At 38.3% G+C, this 23425-nt stretch overlaps 1 protein-coding gene across 2 annotated transcripts in view; it reads left to right on the forward strand.

The window, feature by feature from the left end:
- Positions 1-23425, forward strand: part of PKIA (cAMP-dependent protein kinase inhibitor alpha) — a 41465-nt gene that overhangs the window by 15821 nt on the left and 2219 nt on the right. For both annotated transcript variants that reach the window (XM_074577311.1, XM_074577312.1), the window contains exon 2: positions 19881-20058. In XM_074577311.1, coding sequence (XP_074433412.1) covers positions 19908-20058 — 151 coding nt within the window. In that variant the 5' untranslated portion in view covers positions 19881-19907. The remainder of the gene's footprint in view (positions 1-19880; positions 20059-23425) is intronic.

Below are 23425 nucleotides of genomic sequence, written 5' to 3' on the forward strand. Positions count from 1 at the left end.
TTAATTCAAGACTATAATTTTTCCTATTTTACTTAAAAATTATAAGCATTTAGAACTGCTGGCCGGACTTTTTCTATGGGCGTATCATCTGTCTCTCACCTAAGACTGTCTATGATCTGGTAACTACGACTCTGATCCTAAACTCATTGCAGTCATTTGGACCTGTGGCATACCTGCTCAAGTTTACTGACATAATTGACATACCCGCTCAAGTTTAGTGGAGGCTATGAAAGCTATTGAGGCCAGAGCACATGATATACAAGCAGGAGCTGAGGGAACTGGGTTTGTTCAGGATGGAGAAGACACTAAAAGGAGATTTAACTGCACCCCCAAGGAGGGGTTATGGAGATGATGTAGAGTTTCTTGGAGATGTATAATAAAAGGGCAGGTGGCAATGGTCACAAGTTGCAGTGAGAGAAATTCCAAATACGTGAAAGGAAAATCTTTCACTGCAAGAATGGCTTAGCACTGGTACATGTTGTCCAGAATGCCTGGGCAGCCTCCATCCTTGGAGATACTCAAAATTCATCTGGAGTGCCTGAGCAACTGACTGAAGTTTGAAGTTAGCCTGGCTTTGAGCAAGCAATTGTTCAGCTTGATGGCCTCCAGATGTCCCTTCCAGCCAAACCTTTTCTGTCATTCAAAGACATCTCTTGATTTACTAGGTGTGCCTATACAGACCTATCAGTCCTGACTCAAGGTCTGAGTGTGGAGGTAGGGTAGCATCTTCTATTGCCTCATGTCAAGAAAGAAGGACAACAGACTGTTCTCAACCTCAAGGAACCTGAACCCGCGTCTAAGCAGAAGACAGAACCATCAGTATGAAAGGTAAGTTGAAATTGGCTTATTGTGTACGAGCACAATTGCTTTCCTTCTGGTCCTGCGCTTTTGCAGACAAGCGGATGCCTGTCTCTGTAGTCTTATGATTTGTATGCTGAAAAACAGGAAGGCTCCACTTCTGGATCATGCTCCTTAGATTATTTCTGTTAGTTTTAATTGACTCTGGAGTAAAATACATGAGCAGTTCTGGAAGTCCTTCTAGGTGTTACGCACAAGACAAGCTTTTCTGTCACTTAATGCTTATTGCACAGGAATAAGCTGATCTAAGATCATGCAAGAGGCAGAGTTTCCAGTAGATGTGCCCCACAGAAAGTGTCCAAATGCAGCAGAAAAATACTCAAGTGCCAAGACGATATGGTTCTCTAACTTCTACGTGAAGAAGAGAGCTATGGCAAGCTGGCATTCTGAATCTGTAAGACATGACCACAGTGTTCTTTGTGAAGAGATTGCTTCTGTTTTCCTCATGCTGCCATGCAAAATGAAATTCTCACTAACACAATGAGACATAAACCAAATAAGCAACTCCATATTTAGGTGTTAATGAGTTTGTCATTGTTTAATGTACCTTACTCTGGTGCAGAAAAACACAGATATGTGACATTGCAAACTAAACTTATCCTTCTATCAAATCCACCTACGTAGAAGATATTCAAGAAAAGCTCCATCACATGCTGAAATCTGTGAAAGTTAAAGCAACCCTGGGAAGTAAATGAATTTAAATTAATAACTGTATATCATACAAACTTAACTGGTGTGGGACAAGAAACAAGAGAAATCAAATGAAGAGTGTACAAGTCCGTGACTTCTGTTGGATTTTGCGTTGGTGTTTGGTTCAGGTTTTTTTTGGTGAAATTTGCCAATGCTGTTGTAGGAGACCTTGTAGCTTCCGCTTCTGAAGTGGATTCACTTTCAACAATTGTCGAAGTCTCTCTCCATAGGCTTGTTATGGAAAGCTAGTGAAAAATACTTATCCTGGGTAGAGGAAACACCTTTTTTTTTTTTTCTTTTTTTTTTTTCCTGAGACTCGGAAAAGAAGATATATTTGCCAGTATTGTTCCTAGTGTCATAACATGAAGTAATCACTTTATACAGAATACAGGGATTTTTTTGTGCAATCATCCTGCACTAATGTAGTTTATACTTTGCTTTTACCTAGTTATAATTCTTGCTTTCTTATAACAAAACTAGCATAGGATTATAGCTACAAAATTCTGTACTGATCTATTTGGTGTTGACCATGCTCAACACAGTATTTTCAAGACTTCTTCACAGCAAATACAAATAGCCTTGCAACATAGCATGGTTTTGTCTTTGGGTATTTTAAGGAAAAAGATACTCGGCCTTATAATATCATACTGAGAGTAATTTTCTTAATGAAGCACATGAGCTGACTTAAAGCTACTTATTCTTTTAGATGTACCTAATTAGTTCTTTGTTTCTAAGAAAGAACCTTCTCTTTATCTAGTATCAGGCATGGTTCTGTCTCTGAAGCTCCTGTGCCTGATTACTGTTGGTTTAGAGTGCTCAAGATTAGTAGGAATAAGAACCTAATATGAAGCTGAACTGAGCAATAATTGTCTTAAGTTGTAAGGTTTAGCTCTGAAATACTTGATTACTGCTGTTGAGGTATCTGAAAGACATAATGCTATGCAGCTTCATAAAAACTTTTTGTGGTAACATTAGAGTACGCTAGAGTATTTGATTACATGCTTAATAATCAGACTAAACCAGTTTGCCTTTGTTGGCAACCTAATCACCATCTCGATTTAATCAAATTAGAGGTGGTGGTTTGTTTTGTTTAGCTTATCTGTTTTTTTGGGGGGGTTTTGTAGTGGTCTTTTTGGTTTTATTTCTTTTTTCTTCAAGTTATCATTTAACTGTAAAGTCGACTGAAAATGTTTCAAATAAGCTTCACTGGGTAAGATGCATTTGTTTGGTGTTGTGTGTGATGAGTGGGAGAGGTGTGGCTTTCTCCTGGGAGTATGAGTGTTTCTTTCGTTTGTTTTTAAAACTAAACAAAACCCCTTCTTTCTGCTTATATTCCTAAGGCGAATATGGTGACTACCTCCTTCTGTGCTACTGTTTTTGTCATGACGGTGGCATAGCTCTTCATTTTAGTCCTGTCTTCATATAATATCCTTGTTTGATTGTCAGACTCAGAGAATCTGTGCACCTTTACACACTTTCTGTGGTCCAGTTGTACAGAAGAATCCTTCTGTATTTATTATTTTGTGGGGAAAATTTGATTAAGTTTGATTTTGCTTTGTGTTGAACCCAGTAGCTTTGGTAGTCCCTTAAATGGTATACCTAGGTATGCCATACAGGAGAAAAATTTACTTAAAAATAGCTTTAATGGACCTAAGAATCATAACTTTGTGTAATGTGATGTATGCGGAGTTTCAGGCAAATAGCCAAATTCCCTTTAACTTTACAGATAAGTTTGCCTCATTTGGCAGGCAAATCAAATAGTTAAAAGATTTGTAGTGACTCCCAAAAAACCATCTTGGCGACTGGATACAAATGTGTTATTCCAGCAATGACATCATGCAGAATATCTCTGTGGAAAGGAGGGGACACACGTCGAGACAAGTGGATTCAGCAGGGCTTCACACAGAAGTGAAGTGCTCAGAGTCTGGGAGCCTTCATCCAAAGGTCAGCTCTGGGGAAATAGTTTTCTATTTTAGTTAGCCTTCCAGACTCTTGATTGTATGGGTTTTTTTCCTTTCATTTTTTTGCAAGTAAAAGTTTAAATTTAATAATTAATAATAGAATTTAATATTTAACATTTTCATTTATTTTAATATTTGAGTATTAATATTTGAATAATCCCTGTAGGCAGTTGAGCAAGAAGAGTGGCAAAATAAAAAAGGGGGAAAATATTGCTTGATTCTGAGAGTCACACTTAAAGATATTCCTGACAAAGTGTTAACAAGCAAATTGCTTGGAGGAGGAGCATTTTGGAAAGAAAGATTTAAAACAGAAAGACCCTGAGGCTGAGCAGGGTATACTTAAGAGATCTCTCTCATCCGAATGTTATTTCACTCTGACTGTGCTGAAAAGCTCTTCTGAAATGAAGACACATCTTGTCTCTCCGTTTTTAGTGCAGCTCTGATTTCACTGGAGTCTATGATGAAAACAAATATGGAATATTATCTGTTATGCAAGCATCAACACTATTTGTTTGAAAATGCTGGTGCTGTTTCTGCTGAATCATGAGGAGGCTGTAGGTATAAAGTATGTAGTAGCAATGGAAAACTTTGTTCAAGGGAAGGGTAGAAAAGATCATTTTTGGTGGTTGGGATGGCAAATTTCAAAGACATTGCACTAAAAGTTAAAATTTACTTACCAAAACATTGGCTATGAAGCACATGTTCAGTGAAGCTTTTAATCCGGTGCAAACAGTCATGTTAGAAAATGTGGGCATTAATTACCTAGTAGTAGAAAGAAAGATGTCTTGGTCCCTCCCCTCCCCTCCTGCTCCTTCTTCCCATAGTGTTTTTTACAGTATGAGTGAATTTCTGACGCGGATGAAATCAAAGTGTTTTTTTCATCAACTTCAGTTTGTAACTGTAACTTCAAATTTCATGTGTGGTGACCTTCATTTCAACATTACGTTAAGTGAAATTTTCAGAATTGATAAGATGCTTCGGTTTGCTAGTTTATTTCACTACTTATTCCAAGATGCTTTTTAAAAAGGCTGGTTCTTACTAATTTCTGAAGCATAAGGTCCTTTATAGCATCTCATGTTGGTCACCTGAAACTGAAAATATAAGTCTCTATATACTGTGTTCATTCACCCAAATTTGGCATGTTACTTGCATGTGGGTGTAGTCTTTTTACCTGTTTTTCCTGTGGAGTATTTACTTTTTAAACAAGTTAATCAATGTTTAGAGTTAATCTACAAGCAAATGTGTCACCTCTTGCAACGTGCTTGCATCCTTGTTATTTCTTGGTCTTCTGAGAGGCATTAATTCAATTCAATGATGTGGTGTGATCTTGAGAAAATTTTGAGTAATTTTGAGATCTTGAGTAATTTTGTTTCTGTAGCGAATGCTTTCTTGGAAGTAACCTAAAGGCTTGAAAAGCTGGTATATATTCCTCCTCTACTCTTCTTGGTACAGAAACCTAAAAATGTCAAAGCTAATCTCATATTTAAGTTATTTAAAATAAGAGAGAAAAGATTCCTCATGCTCCCTTATGTAAAACAAGGACTTCAGTCTTGGGGAAAAACACATTGCTTCTGCTGTCTGTAAAAGTCACGAGATTTTCTTGGTCTCTGATGGTAAAGACAGGGAAGTAGAGAATAGTGCCTTATTATCTGTCTCTCGTGATATTAACATACTGGCCACATAGCCTTTGCTTGGAAACTGCTTCGTATCAGCTGTGAGATATCAGGGATGTGAAATGGGTGAGATCATTGCATGCCTCTGATTTCCCGGTCTGAAGTGAAAGAAAGTGACAGAAGGGCAGTCTCAGCAATTAGTGAAGTTTAAGGAAGACACTGGAAAGCACAGTAAGTGCTTCTCATGGCCATTTATATCCACTTAGTACCTTGTGATGAATAGGAATTGTATTGGTGGATATACAGGATGTTGGTGCCCAGGTGTTGGCGGAGAGGTGGCTGCAGGGGTGGCCCATGAGAGACAGAGATGGTTCCGGTCAGCTCCACAGACCACTGCAGGGCACTGCTGAGCCCAGCAGACAAGATGGTGGCTCCTCTGGGAAAACATATTTAAGAAAGGGCAAAAAAACCACCACACAGGCAGAGGAGGAGCAAACAAAAAGAGTGAGAAACAGCAGTGGGAACATAAAAGTAGAAAAAGAGGAGGTGATGCTCCAGGCACCAGAGCAGAGATTCCCCTCCAGCCTGTGGAGGAGGCCACAGTGGAGCAGATATTTGCCTGCCAGTATGTGCCACACCAGAGCTGCCTGATAGTTCCTGAAAGAACTGCAGCCTGTGAAGAGCCCACACTGGAGCCTGTGGGAAGGACCCATGCTGGAGCAGGGGAAAAGTGTCAGGAAGAAGCAGTAGCAGAGAGGAACTGTCATGGATTGACCTGACTGTACTCTCCCATTCCCCATCCCTCTGGGCTGCTGAGGAGGTGGAGAGGAGGTAGTGCAGTCAGGAACTGAAGGAGTGAAGCTGAGCCTTGGAAAAAGAGCGGGGGGGTGGAGGGAAGGTGTTGTTTTAACTTGTCTTTGTTTCTCACTATCCAAATGTAATTTAATTGGCAGTAAATTAACTTTCCCCAAGTCGAGTCTGTTTTGCCAGTTCTGGTAACTGGTAAGAGATCTCCCTGTCTTTATCTCGACCCACTGTCTCTTTAGTCTTATTTTCTTGTCCCTTCCTTTTGAAGACAGGGAGTGGGAGAGCAGCTGGGGGGGCGTCTGGCAGTTCAGGCAGTGTCAACACACCCCAGGTGGTTCTCTAAAGCTAATTATTTTAGGTACTAAAAAATTTTTTTTTTTTTTAAATAGACAAACATTTTGAATATGAGGCAGTTCTTGTACAGCTTACAGAAAATCTACTAAGCTCACGGACCCTACTGGTAGTAAGTACATCTAGATATAAGTAGTTGTGCAGATGGAGTGAATATTTAACGGTACCCATCTTGGCAGGCCTATCTAGGTATCTTTACATGGATAGATGAGGTCATTTTGAAGGTTTCCTGACCCTGAACACTCAAACTGTTGTATAGGAAACCTTCCTGGTATCTACTAATTCTCTCTGGTATTATGGTCCTTCCTACGTTCATCTAGGTCCAAAGGTGGACAGTTTCAGTTGCAATGGAGTAGAGGCTTACAGCTAGTTGTCAGCATCTCAAGATCTTTGCCAGGAGGAATAATGGCTGTAAAGGAGGTTTCTTTCTCTTTGCCAGGAGGCACTTAGTTTACTGTTTCTTTCTGCTCAGTCTTAGAGTCCACTTGGGTTTATTTTATGCACTTTCTCACAACAGTCTGCCTATATGTCTTTTCTCTTCCGTGGTTCTCAATTACTTAATTCTTTTATTCTCTTTATTTCTAAAGTTTAGTTTTTACTTGAACGAGGCACTTCTGCAGTGACTGTAAGAGATGCGTGTGTGTTTTTCTGTTGCTGTAGATTTGGATCAACATCTTTTATATAATTATCTTCTTCCTCTTTGAACTTTTACCTGCAGCTTGCCTTTTATGGAAAAAGATGGTATCCAGAAACTCACATCTGTAGGAGATTCTTATTCTTGAGAGGTTGGGGTTTTTCCCCCCCCCTTTTCCAGGGTTTCAGAATTGGAAATCCTAGGAAATATTCTGCCCACATATGCATTCTTACTGCAAGCACACAGCTGGTGTTTCCTTTCATTGTCGACAAAACAGCAGCAGGTAGATAAAAGGAGGGATTCTGTGCGTTGCACGGCCTGTGAAGGGTCAGGTAAGCTGTTCAGGTCAAGTATGGAAGTACTCATGTGGTCTGACAACATGAATTCCTCTCAGGAACTTTGCACAGTAGTAGGGGCTTCTGTAAGTTTTTCTGTTTCTGCTCGTATCCAGAAAACATGGCTTGTACTTCATTGTATTTTGTTGGTTTTATGCATGTTGGAAGAACTGTGTGTTCAGATTAGTCTTGGGTTCGTTTAACATTTCTTGGTAGTCAGCAACCGCTGTGAGAGTTGTGAGCTAAAATTAAGAGCTTGGGCTGCAGAAAATGTGTTAGTTTGGTTGGATAACTTTTCCTGCCATGAGTATAAAATGTCTACTGTATGCTTTTTTAATAAGCCATCTCTTAAAGTGATTGAGCGATTTGTTATGGTTGGCTGAAATGGATGAGCTCTGTGAGAGAAAATTCTACTTTGTTTATATGCTTCCACCACCCCTTTTGGAAGTTGCCCACCCTGTTATCTTCCTCCATTTGGCCCTTTCTTTTAGATGAAGAATTCAGACATTAGAGGGATAAGAATTAAGTATTTGACCTTTGGTTTGGCTTGAAACGGAGGACAAAAGCCCCTCAGATTCAAAGCTGTAACTAGCACTGATTTTTAAGTAGCTGTGGTTTGCAGAGCCTCAATTGCTGTTGGTTATAATATTCGTCAGGGTACCTGGGTTTGCATCTAGAAATGCATATTAAATCTGAGTGTCATTAACAGATTGTGTAATGCAGCACAATTGCTAATTAAATATTAGTATATGCAAGCCATTTTTTAGTTTCCATCTGGTACCAGCACACGCATGCTTGTCAGCATTGTTAAGGACAGTGCAGATTATTCAATCCCAAGCGTTCAAAATGATCCTGGGTCACAAAGGATTATTCAGGAAGAAGGCTTGTTGTTTGTTTTGCTTTTTTCCTCTTTGCTTAATTAGATTCTTTTTTAAAATGTGGACATGCAAAAGAGGTCGGTAAGGTTCCTGTCTTCAGACTTATCATGGCAAATATGAGGGCTTTCTTTTTTCTTTTACATTAGAAATTATTTGACCCGTGTTTTAAATGCCCATAAATGCTGTAAAGTGTAAAATGCCAACTGAACATACTAAAGGATTTCCCCATTATAAAGGATTTCCTTAGTAATGTTTTTCTCTCCTCCAGCTGATCATGCATAATTTTCAGGTTTCAGACTGTTTGCTTACCATAAAGAGGATCCTTCCAAATGTTGCTGCTCTTCAGGTCTTGACCTCTTTTCTTTGAAAACAGTATTGATACCAATTTGAGACTTAAGCTGTACTTTTTATAGGGTTTTAAAGAATAAAGACTTGAAATGCATCACTTTGGGAGAGTCACACTCACTAAACCTTGATGAATCACATTCTTGGATAGCTTGGCTACTACGCATGTATATGGCTATGGATATGGAAAATTAACCCTTTATACCACCTCATGCGTTTGTTTTTGGGAAGCCCATTCCTGTGTCTACCAAAGCCTACTGTTTTTAAGAAAAGGTCATCTTTAAGACTTCAGATCTTGCAAACAATATGAAATCGCTGCTCTCTTCCCCCCTCTTCCTTTAGGAGACTGTGGGTGGACTTGCCTCTGCAAGGGCCTTAATTTAAACCTTGTTCCCATTTTCTCTGGGTCTGGGAAACATCCTCTTTCTACCTCAGTTCTGGACTGACACACAGTTGCTCTCCATAAACATAACTGCTACTGAGCATGCTAAAGTGGACACGGAAAAGAGAAGACTGAGGTAAAATATTTCCTTTCATTAGAATCTCTTTTGTACTATTAGACCTCGTCCCTTTGATCCCTCAGCCTGGTGCACAGGAAGGCATTGGGCCCTGTAGAGTTGATTGGTGCTTTAACAAGAGCCTGGTGTTTATATTGCTCTACATATTGTTAGAGAAATGAATTAACTTAAGATTCCCAAATAAGCCAGCAATAAGGAAACAAAACACTTTGGTCCACCCTTGGATCAGCAGCACCAGAAGCTTGTCAAGAAAAATGCTGTGTGAGGCTGGAAATAGTGAATGTTTCACAGGACAGTTTCTCAAGGGCTGCTTGGAGGTACCTCAAAAAGCAAATGCAGCTCCAGTTCATGGCATCTGTAATACAATTTTTAAAATGTGGAACCTTGTCCTAAAGAGTTCCGAAATCAACTTCTTTTATAATGAATTGCAACATGGAATATTTGCATATATATTCCTTCTGTTGAGTTGATTAAACTTACAATACGCTTCATAGACAGAGGGTTTATTTTTTTTTTTCTAACTGGTGGCTTATTCTACATTAAATAGAGAACCTTTTTTTTTCCCCTTGAATGAAATAGAATAAGACAAATAACAATTAAGATTTATTTTTTTCCTTATATATATATATATATATATATACCTGGAGAACATATGGCAAACATATAGCAAGATTTGAGATATTTACCTTGCTGTGCTAGGGCAGGACGTATGTCCTGAATTTTGTAAGCAATAACACTGAGGTTTTGTCGTCTTGGGTAGCTACCAAAACTTCCCAGGTGACCACTGTCTAATATTGTGATAATATCAGCGGTCCATTATAAAGAAACAGTACAGTATTCCTGCTGGAAACAAGTCTAAAAAAAGCACATTTGAGACGATTATTTCAGGAAGCCCTAAGTAGGCTATGCTGTTGCATAGCAACAGCGCCAGGCAGTCCTTAGACTCTAAAGTAGTCAGTGTACACATGGGAACAGAATGCAAAAATGACGGAAACCCTGCAAAATGTAAGGCTGAGACTAAGAGAAAACCAAAGTGAAATGACAGGCAATATAAAATGTGAATTTATAGTGCGAGATACAATAAATTGAACTGCTTTTAAGTTGCAAAAACTGAAATGCTGTCAGCCAAATTGTGCCCTTTTTGTAGCTTCTGGATAGTAATTAAAAGAAAGGCAGAATGTTTGGTGGCTCGGAAAACTAATTCAAATGTAAAGTAGATGTTAAATGCCTACCACAGGAAAAAATTTGCATGGAAAAGTTAATTTATTATTGATGAGCCAAAAAGTTGACCAAATATACCATGAATGAAATAAAAATTAATGTATTGTGGAACAAAGAGGTTCAAATACTTGTATTATTAAAAGCTGCTTGTCTTGTGTTCACGGGTCTCCAGGCCGGCCCACTGGTATTTATCTTTGCAAACACTGAAAAGTATGGTGTCATTGTGTATATTCTTGGCAAACTCCAAGCTTGCATGTGAAATGTGAGATCTTAGCAGAAGCAGATTATACTGTAGCAGCTTTGTTTTTGCAAGAGGTAATCTGATTTTATTAAAAGCAAATTTAGGAACCAATATTTAATATTTGGTAAGATACAGTTGTGGATGATCTTGCTATCAAAAAAGGCAAATCCCTTCATTCTGGTACTGTTTCTGCCACTGCCCAAGAAGAAACTGTAATAAGATCAAGCTCTTCTGTTCTGGATGCTGCAACACATACTTTCACGATGAGTCATGACTGCATGATTTTAAAAGGTAGTCACATGCAGACAGTTGAGCTATTGCACCAGAACCTGCTGAAAAGATATGTGATACAACAAATGTTGCATCTTTTTAGTAGCTTACAGTGTCTTAAAGATTTGAGGATGGTGTCTTGGAGGGGGACAGTTGTTTTTTAAATACTAAGAAAGAGTTCAAGGATAGGTAAACTGTGGAGCATTTAGGTATCTTGAATACTTGATAGCGAGACTACACATTGTACTGAAACATTGAAGGATCCTAGCAAATAGGTCCAGAAGAAGTCTTATGGAAATGCTGGTGCATCCTCCTGACCACACAGGATAACGTATAATCTAAGTTTTAAATGCTGTCATGATACTGTTATCTAGACATTTTCTTCTTGCATGCTTTCCCTTGGAAATGCTTTTGTTACCTACAAACTGCTGTTGTAGATGCTGTAAACACATCAATCAAATTGTCAGAATGCAGAGCATTAGAGAATGTAGACTTTCGTTAACTTGGGAATGGGAGCAGTGTAATAAGAAGGATAACTCTATTAAGACAAATCTCTTGCGCTGAGATAAGAAGAAAGGAGACCTTCTAGGACAACCTCATCTATTGCAACTTCAGAGGAAAATGGGTATTGTAATGATATGAGTATTGCCGGGAAATAATTGTGTTAGAACTTGGTCCTGCAGTAAGTGGTGAAAATACTCTGTCTTCGAAGGATGTAAAATTAAAATATTCAAGATGGAGTCCTCCAGAAAGAGGGAAGTAATATCTGTTTTCTCAGTAAATAGGCTCCATAATGTTAAAAGCAATCTTTTTGGTGACTAGAAAATACAAGAACGCCATATAAAGAGTTAGTATAAAATATTGTTAGATACCTGGCCAGGTTATCTATCCATTGTAAAATGTCTGAGGCTCTCCCTGCCTCCCATAAAATGTCTTTTCAGTCATCCAAAGCCCTCATTCAAGTCAGTGACCCTGTGTGAAGTCCTTGAGTCAAGTTTGCCTGCCGGGTACCTCTTGGTAGAGCAGCTGGAGGGGTCTACCAGGGTCAAAGGTCTCTTACTGGTTGTACAGGCTTAACTGGTTTCTCTAACTGAACCCTAAGTTCTCTAAATCTCCATCTGCCTTTTTTTTTTTTTTTCTGGTCTTGTCTTCCAGACAGAATACCCTTTTGGATGATATGTCCCCACCTGAAATCTGATTCTTCATGCCCATATTGTGGTTTTGTAATTCCATCGTATTCCTCTAACCCAGCAAATGAATAGATAAGTCTTGCCAGTGCTAGCTAATACCTTCTTGCTAAGCATTACCTTAACTAAAACAATAAAGAGCAAGGCTCACATTAGTTCTTACCCTAGCATAACAAAGCTATGTATTTTGCCACATTGGGTATGTATTAATATGGAGGAGATGGTCTAGGTTTCTTGGCTTGTAACTAGCTGAAAATTATTAATCTTGTTAGTTTCATGGCTTGCTGTTAGGAATTGCAGCAACTATAATAAATTACTTAGAGACATTTAGCTATTCAAATCTGTAGTTCAGCTGAGTATTTCTGCCCTTATAAATGAATCGAGGTTGCTTTGCACCATGGAGCTATTTCTTAAAAAACACAGCTGGTTCCTATTTAACTGGAAAAGTACACAGCAATGTACTGCATACTGTCTGTGTGCCATTTCTTGTCTGTGTTTTGTTTGTTGTTGTTTTTTTTTTAAATGAGAATTGTCTTTTTTTTTTTTGCTTTGACCTCGAAAGCATTACTGCTAGTAAAGAAATATCTAGCAAGATGTATATCTGCAGGGAAAATAAGACCTATCCCCCTCAATATCTTTATGTGGGTAATCATTTTATAGATGCTGAATTTAAAAAATTTAATGGACTGGAATCCTTTTAGATCATCTAGAGTATGATTAATGTCACCTAATTCAATGCATATATAATAAAGGTCTCTGCTCACCTTCTAGACTTTTTTTTTCTATTCAGTAGGAAGAGATAAGCACATTGAAGGTGCTAGCTGCATTCATTCTAAAACAAATCCTTAATATGGATCAGATGAATCACCTCATATAGATACCTACCTACATATGTGTACACAGGCACTTAAAATTAGTCCAGTGAATCTAATTCTTAGCCCCTTCCGTAGCATTAAGCTTCTGCCAGGAATTGGAAATCTGTTTGATAGAAAATCCTTTGTCTGAGTGGCTTCCACATCATCGCCTTTGTACTACTGATGCAGTACGAGAAGGTGCAGACTGGTCTGCAGGTAAACCACAGAACTGTTTTGCTATCAGAGCTTCAATTAAAAGTTGGCTAAACCTATAACTTTTTTCAGTTGAAAGTTGTCTATAAGGATTATAGTGTCTCGTAGCAGTTTGACCCAAAACATATGCAGACTACCGATCGTGACTGTTTGGTGTTTTGTTGTCCCCCCCTCCCCAAAGCCATATACATGCTGTTGTATGTAGCAGTGAATAGAGGAGATGTGGCTGTTAGAAAAATAGTCACTATAGTGCTTATAAGAAGTTCTCTAAAGAATAGATGTCAGAGACTCAGCCGTGTTTTCAAATGAGAATTGTGTTGACCAATACCTTTAAAGCCCTGTCTGTGCAGGCTGGTACTTTTTGACAAAAGTGTCCGAGAGAAACAACTTGCTTATAACACGAATCCTGAATTAAGGGCAAGGTTGGGAACATAAAGAATTGCTTCATGAGCAAAGCCCACCCAGCTTTCCCCTTCCCCTCCACTAAACATCTAAGTGGAGATCATCCACTTAAACATCCTGATGCTAAGCAGACAGCTACTCTACATTTCTGCAGAAAGACTTTTCTTTTTTGCACAAAGCATTTCCAAGCTGCCAGTCTGTTGTGAATCCTCAACAGACTGGGCTTTTCCAGCACTTGAGGAAGAGCTGCTGTTTCCTGTTGAGGGTATTTTGTGTCTTCATACTCTTCTGTGGGCTTGCCTCCTGTGTCATCTCTCTGTACCGAAAGGAGTGCTGCTGAATTGCCGTATAGAGGCCCCAGTGGACAGGCTTTCCCCAAAGGCTGAAACCATTCCTTTTGAACAAAACACTGTATTTGTTCAGTATTGTGTTAAGCCTGCTCCTTGGGTTGAAGCACCGCACCATTCTAAACAAATAAACTGCAGTGCTGCGTACCTGGCCTCATCCTCCCAGCACCCTGTAACATCAGCCTTCCCACAGCTCGGATATGGGAATGCTCAGCAGGGCCGACAGATGTGTGTCACATGAGGAGCTTGACAGCTCCCATCTTGCTTGAAGCCCTTATCCATCTTTATGGTTATGAGGTGCTATAGCAATGGATTTAGTTGTTCACAGAGACCATCAGAGCATCCTGAAAAGTGATGCTTTAACTGCTTCCTTCCCTTCAGAAGCCAAGAGATCCATTCGCCAACTGCAAGTAAAGGTCACAGAGCAACAGATGCCTCTCTTCTCAAACACGTTTTGTTTGCCATTCAGTATTCTCTTTAGGTTGAGAAGTGACTAGTGATGGTAGATGGCAGCTCACCCTCTTCCATTCCCTAACATAGAGTCCCCATGTGGATGCTGAAATCTTGTGATTTGTTTGCTTATAGGGTGTGAATTTCAAAATATGAAAACCTTTATTGTTATTAGTAATTACTTCCAATAACCTCAATAGTTGTCTGTGGGAATGACAACTTCTGTACTGTATCTTTCCAAAGAACCGAGGTCTCTGTAGTCCTGCTTCACTGATTATGTTTGCTTTTTTTATTTTCTGCTGTTATTTAACTGCCCATTTTTATGGAATAGTGCAAAATAAAGCTGAATTTGTCAACTGAAATTAAGTGGTAGATGAGAGACCAAATGCTTACGGTCATGGGCATCATGAAATTTGCCTGCGAAAGGACATGGTAACAACTTAACTCTTTGGCTTTTAGTTCTGTAGATCTCTTTAGGTAAATTATAACTTAGGTAATGCAGAAGGAAAACCTGTTAACTGTCTTAGTGAATGATCTCTTTACATAGGTTATGAGCTGAAGGATATCCAACTTCATAGTGCTTTTTTTATGCAGACTTAAAACAGCTTCTTAATTCTTAATACAGTGGTAATTTTTTTTTGTTGTTCTATTTCTTTGTTTAACCAGTTGCATTGCCCACTAATTTCCATTAAGTTCCTATTAGTATTAAGAGTACTACATATACCGTGTTTACAGTAAAAATATGTTAACTGTCAAAAAGGTAAGTGACCTGTTCTATATTACTATTTTATAGAGGTGGTCACTTCAGAAACATCAGACATGCAAAACTACATAAGGGATTTTGAAAGTGCAGATAAAATACTGTCCAGTTCACTAACTGGCTTGGGCATTTATGTTTCCTTTAATTGTCTTTCAAGAGTTAATGCTATTTTCTTGCTCATCTGTGTCTCCGCAAAAGCAGTGTTAGTGTGTAGCACAACAGATGTAATCTCCCGTGGAAGAAGTACGCTTTTGTTAAATTGTTCTTCTGTTTCTGCTTTCAAGGTAGCAGGCCAAGCAAGAGGTGGGAATCTAGGCATAGGTTGCTGTGGAATAGAACTGTCTCCTCACTGGAAGGAGCCCTGTCTCTAAGCTAAGGCTAGATTTGGAACCAAAATTTATTTTAAAAGCATAATTATACACCTTCTCTAAAACAGACATGCTATTAAATGACAAGTTCTGTCTTTTTTTTTTTCTTGTTCCCTCTTGAAAGCTGAATATAGATAATTATATTTAAATAATGTGCTGATCGTGATGCAACATTTAGCAGCCAAAGCTTGGGAGAGTTTTATTTGAAAATCCCTTATTCGATGCCATCATTAAGCATATATGGAGAAAGAGGGGGGCGTAAACGGTGAAGGGTCATATCTCTTAGTCTGACATTGAGGGTTTGCCAAGAAAATGGCAGCTCTCCTGTGCTAGCCAGCAACATACACCAGGTCTCAGACAAGCCACGTGTCAAGTGCCCATTCTTACTCTGTCTTCCTTTTAAAATAATAATAAATACTAATTAGTGGAGGTACTTTAAATGTGTTTGGGCTTCTTTTAGGTAGCTAGTCCCTTAAATGGGCTAAATTGAACAACCCTAAGTATTCCTAAACCGTAAACTGTATGGCACTGATTTTTAATTCATGTCGGTATGCCACATAATTTCTGTACTTTCACTTCCAAATTCTTGAGAATAACGGCACTGTGTAACACTTGGTTTCACTGAATCATTATGGAATGCAGTCAAATTGGGATTTCATTTGTGAAGCCATCGGTAACTTTGTAGGGGTTTTTTTAAGAATTCTTTCAAAAAAAACGAAGTATGTAGAAGAAGAAAAACAGTTGTAGAAATCTGACAGTTACCTTAAGAAACTTGGAGGATAATATTTGTTATATATAGCACGGAAAGTGAAAATTTAACACAGAAATCGGATTGTGGAGATCAAGGAGTATTCTGTGAGCTTCCTGAAAACACAAATACCAATTCTTTCGGTACCTATTAAATTATACTGTTCTTGTCATTCTTCTTTTCTCCTCATGCATTCTCTGGATACTAATTCTACTCCTTATGATGCTTATCTTCAACTAATTTTCACCACAATTTTCTTTGGGAGGAAGGAGTTGGGGGGGAAAGAGTTAGAAGTCTAAGATACCCACATTTCTAAAAGTTTTATGAAACTTAGCAGCTGAGGAAAGGAAATATGCCACATTAAAATCCCCAGGGCTGTATTGCAAATTCTAACCCATTATCAGGCAGAGTGTCTCTACGTGGGGGGGGGAGAAAAAGCACAGCTGGGGGAGACTTCGGATGGGATAGTATCTTATCAGTTACCACGGAATCCAATCCTGCGACAGTGGATTTCATTAGTCCTTATGGTCACAGAACGGCTTTTTTTAGTTTGCTGGTTCAGTTGGCAGAAGTAGTGAGGTCTGCAGCCGCCTTGTTTCAGTTCAGCACCACGTAGCAGAGTACCATTTTTGAAACTCAAATAATAGAACTAGTGGGACTGAGACCACAATCTTTAACGCAGGAATATTTGTTAATGCAATTAGTTAGGAAATTCAAATTATGTTTCACAGAATTTATGAGCAAATTCCACTTTTTCCTTCTGTCTCTGTGGAAGGAAAGGTTTTTTGGAGTGAATGGTAATTCCTTAATGACTGGTTCAGTGAATAGTTACAGACTGCTGGGCATTGAGCCATTCATTGGAAGGGGAGCTCTTGGGTGATGTCACTGGAGTTCCGTATTTATGCAGTAATGTCTCAAGATAATGCCAATACAAAACAGAACGATGTTTGACATTTAGGAGAAGAGACAGACAGAAAAACTTGGAAGTCTTAATAAATGTATGTTTGGTAACTTTCTTTTTTGATCAGAATGTTGTTAGTAATGCCATATTGAGCCTATAGAAAACATACCTTTAAAATGAAGTTCTCCACAAGCGCGTTTTTCTTTATAGCTTGTTTCATAGCAAAAATATAATGAGCTTGAGCTTTACCCCGGTGCTCTCCATGTTTTATGGAATGTTTCAAGCAGAATATAATCTTACAGAAGAGTATTCTGTGGAGTGCAGTTTGTACCGTCCGGGGAATTGCTCACGGAGTACAACACCGCTCATTTTGCCAGTCTTACAGCCCTGTACCAGACATGGTCTTCTCTACTTACTCTGTTTCTGATGCACTGATACGCAGCTTACAGAGTAGCAAAAGGGTATTCTTCTCTGTGGTGCTTTTTCTACGCTAAAATGAAATGAAAGGAGTGATAGCTATGACAGCTTTGGACTGGTGCTATGCTAAAGACAAAATCCAAGCCTGTACATAGATTACTTTCAGGTTTTGCACTTCCTTTTCTACAGGCCAGTTGCAATAACAAGCATGAACAAATACAACTCATGTAACTTTCACTTAAAATCTTTTATCTTCCAATCTTGCTGGATGATATTTTTCAGGGAACAGGTTTGATAAGTCTGAAAAACCATGCTGTTTTCTTACCTTATCACAACTGTCCTCACTGTTTCTCTTCACCTTTGCGAGTTATATGCTTCGTTACTATGTGGCTGATGTATTTGGCATTGAGAAGTCTACACCTGGGGCAAAGAACAAATGGTAGACTTCTGATTTGCTCCAGTATTCTTGTAGTGTTTCAAGAAGCAGCACTTCACAGGAAGAAATGCACATGCTCTCATGCTGATGAAAGCATTTGTTAATTGAGAGGCACTATGCTATTTTATGTGTGTCAGGCAGGCTTTCGGTCAGTGCTGACATCTTTCTGTTCCCTAGGTGTTTGTGATTAGGTTTTGTGGGTTGTCTTTTTGGTTGGTTTGGTTTTGGGGGATTTTTGTGTGTGTTTGCATTGGGTTTTTTGTTTGTTGTTTCTTTTTTTGTTGTTTTTTTTTTTTTAAAGCAGTTTCCTGTTTCACGGTGGTTGATCATAGGAGTAAAATTATCTTGTCAGCCCTTCAGCATTTGGCATGGGACACCAAAGCGTGATAGCAATGAACTTCTTTTAAAGTCAGTCAGCCTTGCAGTGATACTTGATATAGTTATATTTAGGCTAAATAAAATATGGCTTAGAACCCTTTTCTTGGCTTCTCAGACACATCACGTGTACACCCTCATACAGCTGGCTGAAGCTGGGGAGGTGAGGACTAGAATGAAGATGAAGAATGGATAGGATTTGTGAAGTTATTCAGAGTGGAGGGTGGGGAAGAGTTGGCTGTTGTCTTTTATGTATCTATTTTTAAAATTAAAAGTGTTTATAAAAGTGAGGGTTTTTTCTTTTTGTTTAAAGAGAGAAAGCTGAATCTTTTGCTGCTGTTAGTGTTTGTGATGACTTCAGGGGCTTCTTCAGTGTCCAGCAACTGCAGCAGGAACTGATTAAAGAGATTTGTACACTCAATTTGTATATTCTATGCAAATGTGAAGTTTCGGCTACCTTAGTAATAATAGTTAAAGCTTCTCACTGTATGCAACTGTGCAGTGTTGCCCATATGGCCATGTCCTCTCTGTGAAGTATGCAAAACCACAGAAATACTCCTTAGAAATAAAAGGAAGCATACAACTGTGGGAGTTCTGATTTTGTTTAGCAATTCTTTTCTTTGGACTACTGCTCTAGCAGAAAGCTTCCCTGATTGCCCTACTACATCCAAACATGAAATGTGAGGGAAGCTACATTTGAAGCATGGTAGCCTAACTTTTTGCAGAAAACCTTAGAGAATGCAAATGGGAACTCTCTCTCTGTGATCAGCAGGAGAAAGTGCCTTCCCCACCCCACTCCCCAGGCTCTGGTTACAATTCTATAAATTATGAAAAAGAAAAAAAATCATAACAGGTTAGGTTATAGCAGATACAGCAGACTCCAGCAGGGATGGGAATCTTTCTCTTACTGAGGTTGAAGTAGGAGTTTCCTTGTATCTTTGGCAGATCTTATAGAATACTGTAATGATGTGCATTCATATAAGAACATGAGAAATAATTATTTTTGAAAGAAAAGGAGGTCTGAGTTGATATCTAGCTTACAGAGAATAGCTTTCTAACCTCTGCTTATACTTCAGCTCTTCTGCTTGCTTTGTTAGCATGTCTCTCCTTATTTCAGTGACTTTATGGTAATGCATTCACTTTGGTGCAGCTACCACACCAAAATAAATTAGTTGAGTCTGAAGAAGTCTATATACAATGCCAAAACTAATCCTACTAACAAAGGAAAATACACAAAACATTGCTGTGCCTGTGTGCGAGCATGGTGTTCTGCATGCAAAAGCATTATCGATTTGTACTTTGTTACTCCGTACGCTCTGCATTTTGCGCAGAAAAGAACTTTCTTCCACCCCCTACCTACCTCCTACTTCCCAGCTAATATTAAAAGCAGAGACAGCTCTATAAAGAAATTATGTTGCTGAGGTCATTGCTTTTATAAAGCACTTACTAGCACTTTATGAAGTATGAAAAATGAAGTTGTTTAAAATGCTGTTGAATATAGGTTGCATAAAATCCGCACACCTTTCTTGCTTTCTACTGTTTCTTCTCCAATTTCTCCAAATGTTGAGGTTGAAGCATCTTTTGCTGCTTACTACATAGCCAGTCTACTCCATAATGAGAACCCTCTAGTTCTTCAATTCCATAACGTCATCTGTTTTTCTGGTGTTCTAAGTGTCGTTCTTTTTTTTTCTCCCATCCAGGTACTGCTATGTGGATATTTGTTAGCAATGACTGATGTGGAATCTACATATGCAGACTTTATTGCTTCAGGAAGAACAGGTAGAAGAAATGCGTTACATGACATACTTGTGTCCTCTCCGGGTGGGAACTCAAGTGAACTAGCCTTAAAGTTATCAGAGCTTGATATAAACAAAGGAGGTGAGTACCTTTTGGTCTTTTATTGTATTTATTTAAAACTGAGTAGTACACAAAACATGGTTTATGTGCATGCATTATTCCCTTGTCCCTCAGCAACAAAAATATTTTTTTCTGATAAGGGGAGATCAGCCGGGGTTGCCTGCAATAAGAAACACAGATTTCATAAATGGGAAGGGTAGTTATTTGCAAGTACAACATCATACTGGAAAAAGAAAAGTCACTCTGCAGCAAGTGCCTAGTGGCAGGGTCCATGTCAGGATAATTTTTTTGGAAAATCGAGCATAAGGACGAAAATAAGGAAGTCTTTATTAAAACCCAACTCTCCATAATATGCTTTAAAGGAAGCTTTTTCATTTGAAGCCTGTGGGAGAAGCTGTGTGTCTTCTTGAAAGGTTATTGTGAGATTAATTTTGTTTTCAGCTGCCAGAGGACAGAGTAATAGTAATGCATTGTTTTTTGTTTTACTTGGATCTTTGTTTCTGGGTAAATTGTCTCTTTCCCCTTTCTGCTGATACTTTGTCCTTCTTTTAAGGTGATTAGTACTAATGCAATCCTAAATCTTATTTTACTGCTAACATTACCAAAACTTTTATCTACTTGTGCGCCTTCAGTTGAGAGGAAGGAGGGACAGTGTATGGTGAAAGGCCTTACATTAAATAAAAATAGTGATATGGCTGTGTAATTATTTTCATGTTTCAGGGGTGGGGATTAATGCATGGATCTTGCAGATATTTGAAAGCCCTTTTCATATCTTAGGAAAGAGGTCTTATGCTTATTTTAATAACAGCAGAAGAAAACAAATGCATCAAAGAACAAACTGTTGATAAGCAGCTGCCCTGTTTGTGCACGTATTTTTCTCAGAGACAACGTCAAGAGTTCGGAGAGGCAGTCTCATCACTGGGCAATGAGATGTGGGCAGCATGACGTTGGGTGGTTGTAGTGCTGTTTGGGGGGGGCGTTCTTTTTTTGGCTTTGACTAATGTACGTACAAAGTCATTCCTTCTGCAGTTGCCGGTTTGGGGCCTATAGCTTCTAAATGCCCGCCTAATTAGAATTGCATGGCCTCTTATTTTTATTTTTTTTTCTATTTAAGAAGAAAAGCTTTATTAGTATGCGTGTAAGTGTGTCTACTTATTTTAATGTGGGGATACGTGTAAAATGTTGGAAAAATATAAAGTAGGTGGCATTTGAAATGCATAGTGCCAACCTTCCTTTTTGCTTTAATTTTTTTCAGTCTTAAATTTACATTTATCAAAACTGTCTTTGATCTTGTCCATTTAGAAGATATAAACAATCCCTATTTTTAAGTTAAGCTGCTGGAGTAACTGTAAACCGGAACTGTGTTCTTCTGTGAGTTATAAAAATGTGACTTTGTGCCTGTAACGTGTGTTGGTATGCATTTTGTACATGCAGTTAGCTCTGTAGCAATAAGAATGGTTTAAATAACTGTTAGCCTAATTTTTCATACATAATTCAGGAGTCTAGTTTTTCTTGGAGACCTCTTTTGCAGCTTGGGTAATTTAATCATTGCAGAAGAGTGTACAGAGCTGCTCGTAAAACTACCATAGGTAGTAGATACACAAAAATGCCTGCATACTTCTTCAGAAGGCTATGCAGTTTGAATTAGATACAATGAAAATATATTAAATTTTGTATTATTAGTACACCTAGATGCCAGATAAAAGCCTCCAAACCACAAATATTGGAAAATGCATTATATTATCATTCATATTAGTGTATTATCACGTCATGTCTTTCCAAACCAGAAAGAGACTAAAAATTATTTTGCATCCCACACTCCAGTTCAGAATATACTAGTGCTTGCCGGATGCGTATATGCATCACACCTGACAGGATTAAGAGAAAAACACGTTTGGGAGTTATATTTTAGTTCTTTCAAGGTGCATGTCAAACAATTTATGCTAAGTATTACCTGGTTATACAAACACAGACATAAAGTTTTGATTCTTTTTTTCCTTTTTCTTTTATTCTTATTACAGGTATATGTGTTTTCTTGCAAAAGTGCAAGTACGTTTGCTTTCAACTGCATGGAGTAATGGCAGAGTAGGATAATGCAGATTAAAAAAAAAAAAAGGCTATTATAAAACATATGTAAATTAAGCTACCTAAGCATATTTAATACATTCACTTTGAAAAGCCTGTAGATACATTTGCTGTAAAGAACAGGAACAGCTTTGAACAGCACTAAGCAGTGAGGCCTTGTTCAAAGACCACGATTTCTGTCATGTACTATTTGATACCTGAAGTGAGTGCTGGTTAATCCCCTCAGTGATGAGCCAACAACAGATAATCGAGTTTACTGCATAACTTTTTAGAATTCGTATAATTACTGTATGATACTCTCCCTTCAAAAGAACTGTTCCAGTATTCTTCGTCCATAATAAGCTAACAACCCATATTTATGGAATGGACATATTTACCAAATTTCAAAATACAGTTTCCAAGTACTCTGTGGCAACGCATTTTATCTAAATTTAGTAAAAGCAACACTGTGTATGTGTGATAAGTAGAAAACTGCAACGGAAATCATAAGACAGAAAGCAAAAGAAGGATTTTTAGTAGGGAAATCAGCAGGTAGCTCACCTGCTTTTAACTCTCTCTCAAGGTAATCAATGTAATTCCAAGAAACTTTATATTCAGTTGATTTTACAGGTGATGGTAGCTAAATAAAGTAGCAAGGAAAAAGTACAATGAAGAATGAGGACCAGTCTCTGCAAGTCTAATCTCTAAAACAAACTGATGGTTTTCTAGGTGTCTGTAGATACGCCACAGAACATAAATTCAGTGCAGAAGTGGAAAGGAGACTCCTTGTAAAAGTTGCAATGGTCCAACAATCACAGCCATCTACATTAAAACCATAGAGAACTAGAATGAAGGACTGATTGTAGAAATTTGTGATTAAAAGTGATTTTAGTTCATGGTAGAAGCATTTTAGGCATAAGCATTGGAAACGCTGATAGACACTGAAGAGTCAGTAATGTTACAAGAAGGAAAAATGAGTTAAAAACTGCACATTAGCAGAACTAGTAACTGTTGCTAGCTTACCACCTCACACAACTCTGTTATGGCTTACAGTATCATATTATTTGCTTTGGGTTTTTTTAATACTGCCTGTTGTTTTCAAAATGCTGTCTAAGAATCTCAACTCCTAAAAGCTTACAGCCATCATCTTTTGAAGGAAGCACAACAAAGTGTGCTTAGGCAATTTTGGGATTCTCAGAACCTAGAAGCAAAATTATTTCCTTAAACGTCTTTTAAGGCGTTTGGTAGGAGAGCTCTGCCAGCAGAAAGACAAAGTCTGTAGTACCAAGACAGCACATTATAGATTAAATGGATTTATACTAGT

Source organism: Larus michahellis, chromosome 2 (genome assembly GCF_964199755.1).
Source record: "Larus michahellis chromosome 2, bLarMic1.1, whole genome shotgun sequence".
Classification (NCBI taxonomy): Eukaryota; Metazoa; Chordata; class Aves; order Charadriiformes; family Laridae; genus Larus; species Larus michahellis.